The sequence below is a fragment of the Podarcis melisellensis genome, assembly GCF_964234715.1.
Source record: "Podarcis melisellensis genome assembly, chromosome: 8".
In the NCBI taxonomy this organism is placed as follows: domain Eukaryota; kingdom Metazoa; phylum Chordata; class Lepidosauria; order Squamata; family Lacertidae; genus Podarcis; species Podarcis melisellensis.
In genome coordinates this window covers 20217306-20230780 of record NC_138540.1, presented here as the reverse complement: position 1 = coordinate 20230780, position 13475 = coordinate 20217306, and the positions used below count along the sequence as shown (strand labels likewise).

General features: G+C 48.6%; 1 protein-coding gene across 4 annotated transcripts in view; it reads right to left on the bottom strand.

The window, feature by feature from the left end:
* The window catches only part of TTLL10 (tubulin tyrosine ligase like 10), a 200434-nt gene that overhangs the window by 43567 nt on the left and 143392 nt on the right, over positions 1-13475 (bottom strand). Inside the window, exon 1 of one of the 4 annotated variants that reach the window (XM_081923494.1) lies at positions 5920-6096. The exons of the other annotated variants lie outside the window; for them this stretch is intronic. Coding sequence (XP_081779620.1) covers positions 5920-6081 — 162 coding nt within the window. The 5' untranslated portion in view covers positions 6082-6096. Of the gene's footprint in view, positions 1-5919; positions 6097-13475 lie in introns of those variants that run through there. 4 annotated transcript variants of the gene reach the window in all.

Below are 13475 nucleotides of genomic sequence, written 5' to 3'. Positions count from 1 at the left end.
CACTTTGTGGCTGTTTCAGTCGCTAGCAGAATCCGTCAGTGGGCGTTTCTTGAACTTCTTCCAGCAAAGAAGTTCTTTGACGCCAAGTCTCCTCCTACTCTCCCTGCGCGGAAGTCTTCTGCGCAGGGAGGGTGTGGGCAATGGAGGACCCGTGCTCTCCCCACTGGTCTCCGGGGAAGAGTCCTGGAGCCTTCTCTCCGATTCTCCCATCTGCCCCCTTCACCCCTGGTGTTACGCTGATTTCCTTCCCCAGCAGATGGGCTGCCTCTCTCCCTGCTGGGACCCTCTCCAGCATCGCTTTGGAGCCTTGCCTCCGCCTCTGGCTCCGATGGCAGTTCCCTGACAGCAACCATTAGGCAAAGCAGCATACAAGCATGTGAATATTAGGTAAGCTTTACCAATGAATTTTCATGAGGGTTCTTTTAAAAAGAAATAAAATTCCCCACTCCTGCCCCACCCTGCTCTCCTGAACCCAGGACCCGGGAGCGAGTCCTCCTTTAGCAACAACCGAACAGCCGCTTTGCTCCCCGTGAAATCCTGCTGATTTGAGAGAAAGAGGGAGGTGCACACACACAGCCCCCCTGGGATTACAAAAAAGGACCTGCCGCCGCTGTCAGGACCGCACCAACTAAGCCGACACAAATCCTGCATTGCAGGGGGTTGGGCTAGATGACCCTTGGAGTGTCTCTTCAAACTCTGCAATTCTGTGATTCAGTGAATAAATCCCAATTATGTGGAAATGGGAAAAGCAAGCTAGAGACTGGAAAAAAACGAGAAACTGAGAGAAATTGAAACGGGCAGATTCCTCCATCCCTACTTGTAGCCCTGATGATATTGCTGGACTCAAATGCCCATCAGCTCCAGCCTTTGTGGCCAAGCATGGGAGTTGCACTTCAGAGACTCGAGTGGTGCTGTGGTCTAAACCACTAAGCCTCTTGGGCTTGCTGATTTGAATCCCCGTGACGGAGTGAGCTCCCGGTGCTCTGTCCCAGCTCCTGCCAACCTAGCAGTTTGAAAGCATACCAGTGCAAGTAGATAAATAGGTACCATTGTGACGGGAAGGTAAACTGTGTTTCTGTGCGCTCTGGTTTCCATCATGGTGTCCCGTTGTGCCAGAAGTGGTTTAGTCATGCTGGCCACATGACCCGGAAAGCTGTCTGTGGACAAACGCTGGCTTCCTCAGCCAGTAAAGCGAGATGAGTGCCGTAACCCCATAGTCACCTCCGACTGGACTTAACCATCCAGGGGTCCTTTACATTTGCCTTTTACCTGCACTTCAGCAACATCTGGAGCTCTCAGACCTGGTAGGCCAAAATATATGGAGAGCAGCAGATTGTGGAAGCCTGGTCTGCACCAGGGGTGATGAACCTTTGCCCCTCCAGATGTTGTTGGACTCCCATCAGCACTGACCAGCAGGGCCAGTGATGATGGGAATTGTAGTCTAGCAACATCTGGAGAGCTACAGCTTCTCCACCCCAGTTCTGCACGGACTGGCAGTGGCTCTCCTTCCTCAGACCCAATTCTGTGCATTTCTGAAGAGCAATGAGAGACATCCTCTTGCACAAGCCCTTGCAAATGTCCACCAGCTGCTGCTTAACTTTGCCAATGTGAATACAGGAGAAGGGAAAATCTCCTAAAAGCCCATCCAGGCTGGCAAATAAGCTGATTTCAACAGAGGCCACAAGATGTCACTGTAGAGTCGTCTCCGTTTCCTTCCCACCTGCTCTGCTCTTGCTACAAAATACTATGGTATTCTTATGCTCAACCCCACTTTTCCAAGCAGGTAAGGAGTCCAAGCATTCACTTGGGTTTGGTTGTTGGGGAAGGGGGTCTTTGGGGAGATTGTTGGTGCTTCCTAATATTTGTGTGTGTTTGCAAATATATAGGTTAAGCCAGTGCTTTTATTCTAAAAAAATGTTTAGGGGTACTCTCATTTTCCTAAAGGCAAAGGTAAAGGTACCCCTGACCATTAGGTCCACGGACGACTCTGGGGTTGCGTGCTCATCTTGCTCTATAGGCCGAGGGAGCCGATGTACAGCTTCCGGGTCATGTGGCCAGCTTGACTAAGCCGCTTCTGGCGAACCAGAGCAGCACACAGAAATGCCGTTTACCTTCCCGCCGGAGTGGTACCTATTTGTCTACTTGAACTTGATGTGCTTTCGAACTGCTAGGTGGGCAGGAGCTGGGACCAAACAACGGGAGCTCACCCTGTCGCGGGGATTCGAACCGCCGACCTTCCTACTCATATTGAAATACTGCCCCTCAATGAGGCCAAACTTAGATTTATGAAACGATTAGGGGTATGCGTCCCCCTGCGTCCCCCCAGAAAAAAAGCACTGGGTTAAGCAGAGGCAAGTAGCACAAACTCTCCAACAGACTATAAAAGTCCTCTGCTTCCACATCAAGATACCCAGGTGGATCCAGAGGTCAAATTTAACTCTCTGTATCTCACTCAGACTTGGGGATGGACAGATCGGTCCTTTTGGTTTCTCTCATTTTCCCAGTCTTCAATTCAGTTTGCCACATTTCCCTGTCAGTTTGAGAACTTTGTTTTTTAGTCCTGACAAAGTCTATCAGCATTTTATAGCACACATTTCTCCTCCTAACATGTGTATTTTTGCAAAGGAATTTCCCCCCAACTGAATGCATTTCATTTTATTTTCAGGAATAGATACATATATGGGCACACTTCCTCCTAATATTAGATACATATTGCCATGCCTTTGGCTGGAGAACTGCACCACAAAATTTGGAAATGGGTGAATCTGGAAGGATTAGTTGCATTTCGGCTCACGGAAGTGCAAATGAGGAGGGTTTTCTACTTAGAGTAGACCCCGTGAATAGAACAGGCATGGCGTAAATGAAGCTGAGTGTTGAAGGATTCGTGACAGATAAAAGAAAGTACTTGGCTAAAGTGTGGAATTTGGCTGCTGTGGGAACAGAATGATAGACTAGATGGTCCATTTGCCTGATCCAGCAGGCTTCTATTATGTCTAACTTGAATTAATTAATTTCAGTAAAACTTACTAGGAGACAGCCTCAGATTGCACTTGGGTTACCTCATCCTTAGCTGGGAGTAAGGAGAAGGAAGTCTTCCTCTCTCTTCTGAGGGGGAATCTACTTGTTTAGAACTGTTCCCCAAATAGTTCTGCATCACAGTACCAGTTACCTAAGTATTTAGTTTAACTAACAATAGGAGGTGCCTGGTTGGAGCCAGCAGACAGGTTTGACCAACTTTCGGCCGGCCTTCTGGTCCCATTAACCCTCTCCTGTCTAACCACCAATCTGACAGCAATAATTCATTGGTAGTGTGTGTCTGTTGCTGCTCTGTTCCCCTTCTCCCCTTGCCAGAGGATGAGCAGAGAGTGCATTTCTCAAAGACCCTCAATTCCTTTAAGGCTCAGGAATCAAGATGCAAAGACAAAATAATGCCTGAGAACCCGTCAGGCAAATCACTGACAATGCTGGTGCATATTCAACGCACACCCACACACACACCCTGGTAAGAACTATAAATCTGAGGCTTTGTTAAGAGCAAAACTCAGAGGGATCTAGCTGTAGTTTAGAGCTGGTAAAGACCAGCATTCCGCAACCTGGTGCTTCTCAGATGTTTTGGAATGAAGATGAAGTTGCATTTCTGCACTCAAGTGTCACAAAATGAGACAACGTTGTTCATCAGGGCCTTCATGGGGCTTCTGCATGTTCTGGGGCCTGCATGTTCCTGGCCAGGACAGCTATCCATCATCCTTGATCATAACTGCTTATTACTGCAAACTTTTCTGGTTAGAAGCACAGAAGCTGGAGGAAAGTTGGCAACTTTTACTTGGCTAAACCATGACATCTGGGCCTGGGGAGCGGGTCTAATTACCCGGGGGCACAGATAAGATATACCTTCCTCCCTCAAGTTTAGAAGACAGATATATACCGTATCTAGTCCAACAGCCTTTGGGAAGATCACAAACACCTCACTAAATGCAGTTGCAAAAGCGAGAGTTTTCCCATTCTCCTAAATGAGATTAATCTACTTTAGTTGACCAGTGGGGGCCAGTTTTAGCAAGCAAGGGGTGATTTTAATAAGCAGGAGTGGAAGTTAAGAGTTCCCCAATTTAATTTTTTTTTAAAAAAAGCTACTTTGCTTCTAATGTGTTACAGTAAGAGGAATTAAGCTACTTTGCTTCTAGTGTGTTACAGAAAGCGGAAGACTGGCCTTCCATTCTACAAGGACAGAGAGATTCGCTAAACTGTTACGCTGTGCACTAGCACAGTGAATTGACTGCATGCACCATCCCATGAAATCTAGCCTCCAGATTACCCACTCCCTCCCTTGCTTCCTTTCAATTAGAGAGGCACCTTTGTGCAGCCCTGTGTTAACAGCCCTGCCAGGGAGCTGTATATAACCTTGTTTGTAACCCTACTGCAGACTTGTATCAAGAGAGCCAGGGGAGGGTGGTTCATTAAGCCGAATGGGGCAATACTCCACCAATCTCATCCAACCTGCACCTGCCTTTGCTTCTTACTTTAACCAGTCCGAAGGTGGGGGGTGGGGCAAAACTAGAATTCATTGGTTCTGCCTCTCATTGGCTTTGGCGCCACCTACTGTCGGGCTCCCTGCCTTCTTCCCCAATGTGCAACCAGCCACCACTGTGAGGAGCCCTGGGACAGAGTTAGTGGCAAGTGAGAGGGATACAACCCCCCGAACCCAGAATCCCGTATTTGAAGGTGACACGGGAAGGCGGAAGGCAAAACAAAAAACATGACACAGCCAGTTCGTGTCTTCTTGTTCTTCTCCCTGCCTGCATTTCCTGGCAACCACAGGTTAAAAGCTCAGTAGCTCTGTTGATGTGGGAGTCACCTGCCAACTGCGGCTTCCTGGCATGCTACCCACACTCATATTCCTAGCGGGTGTAGCTTCATAGCAACCAGTACATAACATCTGATGCCTATATTTGAAACTGTGAGGGGCGGGGAAGCGGAGGCAGGGCGAAGCGGGGGGGGGGGGGAGCCAGAAGAAAAGTAGGCCTCTGAGTCCCTACGAAAACCTTGTCTCCCCCTTCCAAAGCTCACCCTTAAGCAGTGGAGGCTGGTGCATTGGGGCAAATGGGGCAGTGCCCCACCGACTTCAGCCTGCCGCCAGCCAGCCACCACCTGCCTGCCTTCTCTCTTAGATCCAGTCCACCTGCCTGCCATCTTCTTCCTCCTCAACCTCAATGTTGCCCCTTGCAGAATTCAGCAGGGGGAATTGGAGGATGGCTGCAAAACCAGAATCAGTTGGTTCTGCCTGCCAGCAAGAGCTGTTTGACCGTGGACAAAGGTTGCGGACTCTCCTTCCTTGGAGGTTTTCAAGCAGAGCTTGGATGGCCATCTGTCATGGATGCTTTAGCTGAGATTCCTGCATTGCAGGGGGTTGGACTAGATGACCTTTGGTGTCCCTTCCAGCTCTAAGATTCTGTGATTCTGGTCTCCTGCTCCAGCTGCACTGATCTCAAGGAGTCAGTGTGGTGTAGTGGTTAAGAGCGGTAGTCTCCTAATCTGGGGAACCGGGTTCGCGTCTCCGCTCCTCCACATGCAGCTGCTGGGTGACCTTGGGCCAGTCACACTTCTGTGAAGTCTCTCACCCCACTCACCTCACAGAGTGTTTGTTGTGGGGGAGGAAGGGAAAGGAGAATGTTAGCCGCTTTGAGACTCCTGAAGGGGAGTGAAAGGCGGGATATCAAATCCAAACTCTTCTTCTTCTTCTTCTTCTGTGCCGGAAAGGACGCTCTCCATCAGTTTGAGGTGGGGGAGGGGCTGTTAAAACCACAGCCCTGCATGACTAGCAGTGAAAGAATCAGGAAATGGGCTTTAGCTAGGGATTCCTCCTCCTCCTCCTCCCTCTCTGCCATTCCCAACCAGCCTCAACTTTGGGTGGAGTTAGCCTACCTTTCCCTGACATTGCTCCAGATCCCGCCAGGCGCCCAAAGGGCAGGTTCCAGCTTGCAGAGCAGCTTGCAGAGCCAAGAGCAGAGGGGAAGTGAGGCTGGCTTGAAAAGAAGTGGACCTGGAGTCGCTCCTCAAAAGCACCCGCCCCAAACATAAGAACATAAGAAGAGTACTAAGGCTGGATCAGGCCAGTGGTTTATCTTGTCCAGCATCCTGTTCTCACAACGGCCAGTGGGATGCCTTTGGCAAACTGGTATGCAGGACCTGAGCGTAAGAACTACAGTACCTATAGCGGTTTCACAGTAAATCCCTCTCCCTAGGGAACTCTGGGAATTGTAGTTCTGGGATGGAAATGGGGGTCTCCCAACAACTCCCAGCACCCTTCCCCAGGACTCTCTGGGGGAATCCATGGCTGTATCTAGTTGTTTTAACAGTTCTTTACATGGGTGGTGTGGGACGCGGGTGGTGCTGCGGGTTAAACCACAGAGCCTAGGACTTGCCGATCAGAAGGTCGGCGGTTTGAATCCCCACGATGGGGTGAGCTCCTGTTGCTCGGTCCCTGCTCCTGCCAACCTAGCTGTTCGAAAGCACATCAAGTGCAAGTAGATAAATAGGTACCGCTCCGGCAGGAAGATAAACAGTGTTTCCGTGCGCTGCTCTGGTTCACCAGAAGCGGCTTAGTCATGCTGGTCACATGACCCGGAAGCTGTATGCCGGCTCCCTCGGCCAATAAAGTGAGATGAGAGCCGCAACCCCAGAGTCGGTCACGACTGGACCTAATGGTCAGGGGTCCCTTTACCTTTACATGGGTGGTGTGGATGGATGTCCTACTGCACAACAACAACAACAACAACAATTTTATTATTTATACTCTGCCCACCTGGCTGGGTTGCCCCAGCTACTCTGGGTGGGTTCCAACATATATAAAAGGCATAATAAAATATTAAAAACTGCCTTAACACCTTCAGATGTCTCCCAAAAGTTGTAGTTACTTAGCTCAGCAGCTGCATAGCTCCATACCCTCCCAAATTTCCTTGAGGAAAATTGTGATGTCCTAAGGAAAAGCGGGATCAAACCAGAAACTGGGATGGCTTCTGTAAATCCGGGACTGTCTCTGGAAAACAGGGAGCCCTGGAGGGGCTGAAATGCCCTGAAGTGCCCTGAGAATGAAAGATTCAAACAATAGATGCCTCTTTCAGAGGGGAAGAAGACTTATGGGAGACTGCAGGACTTCTTTCAGTGTAGCAAGGCTGAAGCGAGAAGCCTGCCAGGCATCTTCCTTAGGATCACAGACTTGTTTGATTGCATTCTGTCCACTGCTGAGTTCTGGGTAAGGACTCCTGAAGCCTGCAAGATATATTAGATTTTCTTCTGTGTCCAGACCCCAGCCTTGCATCAGCCACCGTTTAATGCTTAAACAAGCTGTGTAAAAAGGGAAGTGTCATCTCCAGGTTGTGCTGGAGGGAGAAGGAGATGGTATGGCAGTCCCAGGTGCCCTAAGAAGTCAAGGCGCACCCCAGAGGTCACCTCTGGACTTAATTGCATAGGATAGGTCTTTGGAACCTCTGGGTGTTGCTGAACTGCCACTCCCAACAATTCCTTTGCAGCATTTCCAGGGCTGGGTTTTAATCGCATTATCCAAAATGTTTTTGTATCCTCTCCTTTTTTAAAGAAATAAAGTAAAATACTTCTATTTGACGTGTTATTCCTCAAACCAGCTTCACATTGACTGCAGCCCTTAAGCCATTCCTAATTCATCACATTTAAGAATATAAGCAAAGCCTGCTGGATGCATAGCTGTCAACTTTTTCCATTTTGTAAGGGAAATTCCCTTATTCCTCACAAGAAAAGGGAAAAGTTGACAGCTATGGCTGGATGAGGCCAATGGCTCATCTAGTCCAGCCTCCTGTTCCCAGGTGCCTCTGGGAAGCTAAAAGCAGGACCCGAGCACAAGAGCCCTCTCCCCAACTGTGGTTTCCAGCAACCTCGACCGTGGAGGCAGAGCCATCTTGCTTAGTAGCCCTTGATAGCCTTGAATTTGAATAATCCTTTTTTAAAACCAGGCCTTCACTGCCTTTACTATGAGCTGTGTAAGGAAAGCAGATTCTTCTATCTGTCCTGAATCTTCCAGCACATGGCTTTGTTGGATGCCAGTGTGTTCTAGTGTCGTGAGAGAAGGAGAAAAACTTTGCTCTATTCACTGTCTTCTAATGGATTGTGTAATTTGTGAGTTTGGAACCATTGTGCCAAAGAATGGGTAGTCATGCAAAAGGCATGTTTTGGCTTGCCATCTTGATTCAAAATGGCGCTTGGAATCCAAACGTCAACAGAGACCCCCACCCCACGTCAGGTTTGGCAATGGTGTCTCAAGAGGGAGCCAAACCTATGCTTAAAAACAGGTGAAGTCATGACAGAGCTATGGTTTGGTCCACCATCTTGAATAAAAATGGTGACTGACATCCATTGATGAAGACTGCCACCCCCACCTCACAGGAACCCCGATGCCAAGTTTGGCAATGATGTCTCAAGAGGCGGTCAAACCTATGCCAAAACAAAAAACACAGGCAAAACCTCAGCGAAGCAACATTTGGGCCCTCCATCTTGATTCAAAATGGTGGCCAGCATCCCAGTTGCCAGAAAAAGTGTTGTCCCCACCTTCTTGAGTTTGGTGATGTTATATATCAAGAGGAAGCCAAAATCCAGCCATTTGGGGGGGGGGTAGAAATAATTTATTATTACTATTACTAGAAACAGGCATTCAAGACAAACCACTTTCCAAAATATACAGCCGATTCTTCTTTCTCTCTTTTGCTTTTTTTAATATTACATTTTTATGGTGTTTCTTACAGAGATTTTAACCTGTAGATCCTGCTTTGGGCAATTTCCTCCCTCTCGTTTTGAAGATTACAGACAGGTGAAAGAAATAACCAAGACACAGATGACATCAATAGTGCCTTGGTCCTCTGTCAGGAGTTCTGCAGTGCGCTTCTGAGATGTTTATTTGTCCTCCGGTACCCAGCTTTGCTGAGTGTGGGGGGTGAATGGGAAGGAAAATGGAAGAGACTGCGTTGGGTTAAGGAGACCTGAGCGGAGGAGGCATCTGAAGCGCCTGCTTTTCTGATGTCCTTCATTTTCGCTTGTCAGAGAACATTCCCCGCACGTAAAGTCTAAGGAGAGGTGACCTTCAGTTTGCCAAGCAAGATGCAGAATGAGATGACAAGTGTCCTGAGAACGCTGGGATTTGTGGCAGGGAGTGCGCCGCAGCAAAGATGGAGTGTGCTCTGCTGCCAAACTGCAAAGGTATTGTGCCTGGACCTTCTCAGTCTATTAGGGTGAATGGGAACCTGCTCCATCAACCTCTGTTCCCACTCAATCAGTCCCCACCTGCCTGCTTCCTTCCTTACAACCAGCCTAGTGGGTAACCCTGCTGAGGTCCAGCACCCAGGGCCTTCTGGCGGTTCCCTCGCTGTGAGAAGCCAAGTTACAGGGAACCAGGCAGAGGGCCTTCTCGGTAGTGGCACCTGCCCTGTGGAACGCCCTCCCACCAGATGTCAAAGAGAAAAATAACTACCAAACTTTTAGGAGACATCTGAAGGCAGCCCTGTTTAGGGAAGCTTTTAGTGTTTAATAAGTTATTGTATTTTAGTGTTTTGTTGGAAGCCGCCCAGAGTGGCTGGGGAAACCCAGCCAGATGGGCGGGGTCTAAATAAATTATTATTACTATTATTACTATTACTATTATTACTATTATTACTATCAGTGCTGCCTTTGCATAACAGTGGTCAGAGTGCTGGACTAGGACCTGGGAGGCTGGGTTCAAATCCCCCACTTGGCCACGAAGCTCACTAGGTGTCCTTGGGGCAGTCACTGCCTCTCAGATTAACCTACCTCACAGGGTTGTTGCGGGGATTAAATGGGAGGGGGGACCATGTGTGCTGCCACCTTGAGCTCCTTGAAGGGGTGTGAATGTGCCCAATGGCCAGCTGTTCTGCACATGAACCACTCACATTTCGCTTTACACACACACACACACACACACACACGGGGAGAGATAATGGAATGGAGTATATGGGAAGTGGTCATGTCCGGCAAGCACCTGGGACTGGACCTCCACACTGTGACATCCTCTCCCAAGTTTCACCTCTCCCTTCCTAAAGGGAAGCCCTCCAGAGATCAAGTTCTTCTGTCATTTTCAATAAAAGAGGACCAGGGTGGGTGCAGAGAGAAAGTGAATCTTTGCGCTTTTAAAAACCTAATTCACCTACCAATAAAGTGGATGGATGTTTCGTATACAAATGTACTTACAGTGGTACCTCTGGTTAAGTACTTAATTCGTTCCAGAGGTCCCTTCTTAACCTGAAACTGTTCTTAACCTGAAGCACCACTTTAGCTAGTGGGGCCTTCTGCTGCCATCACGCCGCTGGAGCACAATTTCTGTTCTTATCCTGAAGCAAAGTTCTTAACCTGAAGCACTATTTCTGGGTTAGCAGAATCTATAACCTGAAGCGTATGTAACCTGAGGTACCACAGTATTTGATGTGCTTATTATCAGCAGTTGGTCAATTACACAGGATTAAAGCTTGCGTGCCACAGAGAGTGGTGAAGGACCCCCCCCCTTGAAATATTGAGTTTTCTGTTACTTTTCCATGAGTTTGCAAACCACCTGCTTTGGAAACAGCAGGGGAAGAAAGAGCAAGGGGCAGGGGAGAGACAAATTGGGCATCCCACCCCCCAGTTTTCTGTTATCTGCCAAGTACTTGCCAGCAACAAAGACCTGATTGTGATCTGGGGACTGTCTAACTTACTTGAAATATCACTCTGGGCTCCTCTGCTCAGACAGAAGGCCCACCAAGCCTTTTCTGGCAACGTTTGGGACTGAGGCGGGTCAAGCCTATTGATCTTCAGAACAAAGACGCTACCCGGGATGGAGTTGACGGGGAGGGAAGGGCAAGGGCAGAGTTCTTCAAAGTGGGTGAAGGGGCAGGCAGGCAGAAGGAATGGAAGGAGGCTGAGAAGCTGCATCTGGGAATTGGCATGGTTCTGCGTGGGAGAGAGTCTAGTTTGTTTCCAGGAATGCATGACCTGGAATCAGCCAGAGAAAAAGGCGCCTGCCTGCCTTGGTATCTGCATCAGTTTTACTGGTGAAAACTTTGACACCTCCCACCCCCATGTACAGAGCTATTGTGCTTTTAACAGCCAGTCATTCAACCAGTGCAACACCCTGGCATCACTGAAGCTGCCTGCCTGCCCCCGGTTGGATTTCTGCTTCTTGCCTCCAGCTGATGCTGTCTTCTGAGAAGTGACTGAGCAGCTCTGGTCACGTAAGCTCTCAGAAGGTTGCAGGTTCAAATCCTGCAGCTGCTCTAGAAGGTGCAGAGGACATAGGAGCCTACTCCTAGGGGGCAAGGTCCCTTTGGCCCCCCTCAATATAATATCAGCCCTGTCACCCAGTAGATTGGCATTGCCATTCAAATGGGGGGGTGCACGCCACATCATGTGATCAATTATGTGGAGGAGGACTTCTCTGCCCCCCCCCCGATATTTTACTTAAGTTGGCACCCCTGACAGAGGCTCATGCCTCGGAAATTTGCAGGATGGGGAAGGAGGACCCATTGCTCTGTGACACTTGATATGCAGCTGACCCCACATTCTCATTAGAATGACAACATTCTTGCATGGAAATGGGTTCCTTTGGTTCATAAAGAGTTTTGTGAGGTGTCATGCAAAAACACTTTCCAGTGGTACCTCGGGTTAAGTACTTAATTCGTTCCGGAGGTCCGTACTTAACCTGAAACTGTTCTTAACCTGAAGCACCACTTTAGCTAACGGGGCCTCCTGCTGCTGCCGCCCCACCAGAGCACGATTTCTGTCCTCATCCTGAAGCAAAGTTCTTAACCTGAAGCACTATTTCTGGGTTAGCGGAGTCTGTAACCTGAAGCGTATATAACCTGAAGCATATGTAACCTGAGGTACCACTGTACTCAAAAACAGACCCTCATTTTGAAAAGACGTCCCACAACTTATTTGGGTGGGTGGGACAGTGGGAGCTGCCTTATACAGACCATTGGTCCATCTAGCTTAGTTTGGTCTTCCCTGACCAGCGACAAGTCTCCAGGATTTCAGGCACAGAGTCTCTCCCAGCCCAACCTGGAGATTTTGGGGATTGAAACTGGGACCTTCTGCATGCAAAGCAGATGCTCTACCCCTGAGCTACAGCCCTTCGCTTAAGACACAGGAAGCTGCCATATAACAAGTCAGGCCACTCAATATTGTCTACACTGACTGGCAGTGACTCTCCAAGGTTTAAGGCGGAATATATTGTTGTGAGGCTTTGTTTGGTTTTTTTGCAGGTGGAAGAGGGGTCAGGCTTTATGCCCGAGTCCCTTCTAATTCCTGGAACCAGCAAGGATACAATTGTTGGACTAGCCAGTCCAGCTTCTTGATAATGGCCCTGAGTACGGGTTCTTAGGATGATAAAGGAAGTGGCTCTGTGCCAGAGGGCAAAGGGGTGGCTCCCTCAACTGGCTGGCAGTTAGAAGGACAAAAAGGACAGTCGAGATGTGTGAGGGCTGGGTTAAAAGCAGGAGGCAGGCAGAAGTCTGAGAGAGCGAGAGGGGATGCTTGATTTTCCCTTGAATCCAAGGTTGTAGCTATGGGAGAAGCAAGATCTTTGGGGTGTTAATGCTGCGAGCCCCTCCATCGTAGGTTCAGGTTACTAAACAGTATATCATAAGGACGCCACTGTCTCCGCTGTACCCTAATCCAAGGAAACCAAACCCTGGATAAACGCCTGGAATCAAGCACCACTCAGAGATTAGCATGATGTGCAACTGTTTCTATATCTATATCTAACATTCAAGGTATACATGTATTAGACCATACCTTTCTTTTAATTTAAAAAAACCTAGAATATTCCATACACACTGCCTGCACAATTTGGACCTTGTGAAAAACAGGATTCTCAAGGTCCGGGGAAAGGAAATGAGGCTGCTGAATATCAAGAGAGTTGCATCCTTCTGCCCTCAGAGTATACCTTTCCCTCTTGTTCTATAGATCACACACACCTCCCCTCCTTTCTGTGTTTGTGTAACCATCACTTTGTGTGACACATCACAGTTTCTTGCAGACATGAATGGTTTGCGATGGGGTAAAGGAGACATTGGCTTGTAAACAGAACTCACTGCTCTAACTGAAAGTGACTCCTTCTGTTTGTCGAGCCTCTCCTTGGCTCACCAGCCTCGTAACAGTGGCTTAATATTTGTCCTCGGAGGCTTGGAGTCTATGAATAGCAAAGCAAACGTACATATCTGTAGTTTGCGTGTGCTTTACTGCTACTCCCTTCAGCTCCCCCCCCCCCATCTTCGGATTTTACAATGTTTGCAAGCAGAGAACTGCATCTCCCACAATTCCTTGCAAGGGGTTGGATTTCCCCGGGGAGGATACAGCTCGGCTTAAGTGTTACGTGGTTGTTGCTGGGCTGAGGTGACACAGCATTGAGGAATCTTTGATTTCTGGCAGGCAAAGAAAGGGGGTGTTACCTGGGAAAGCATGCCATA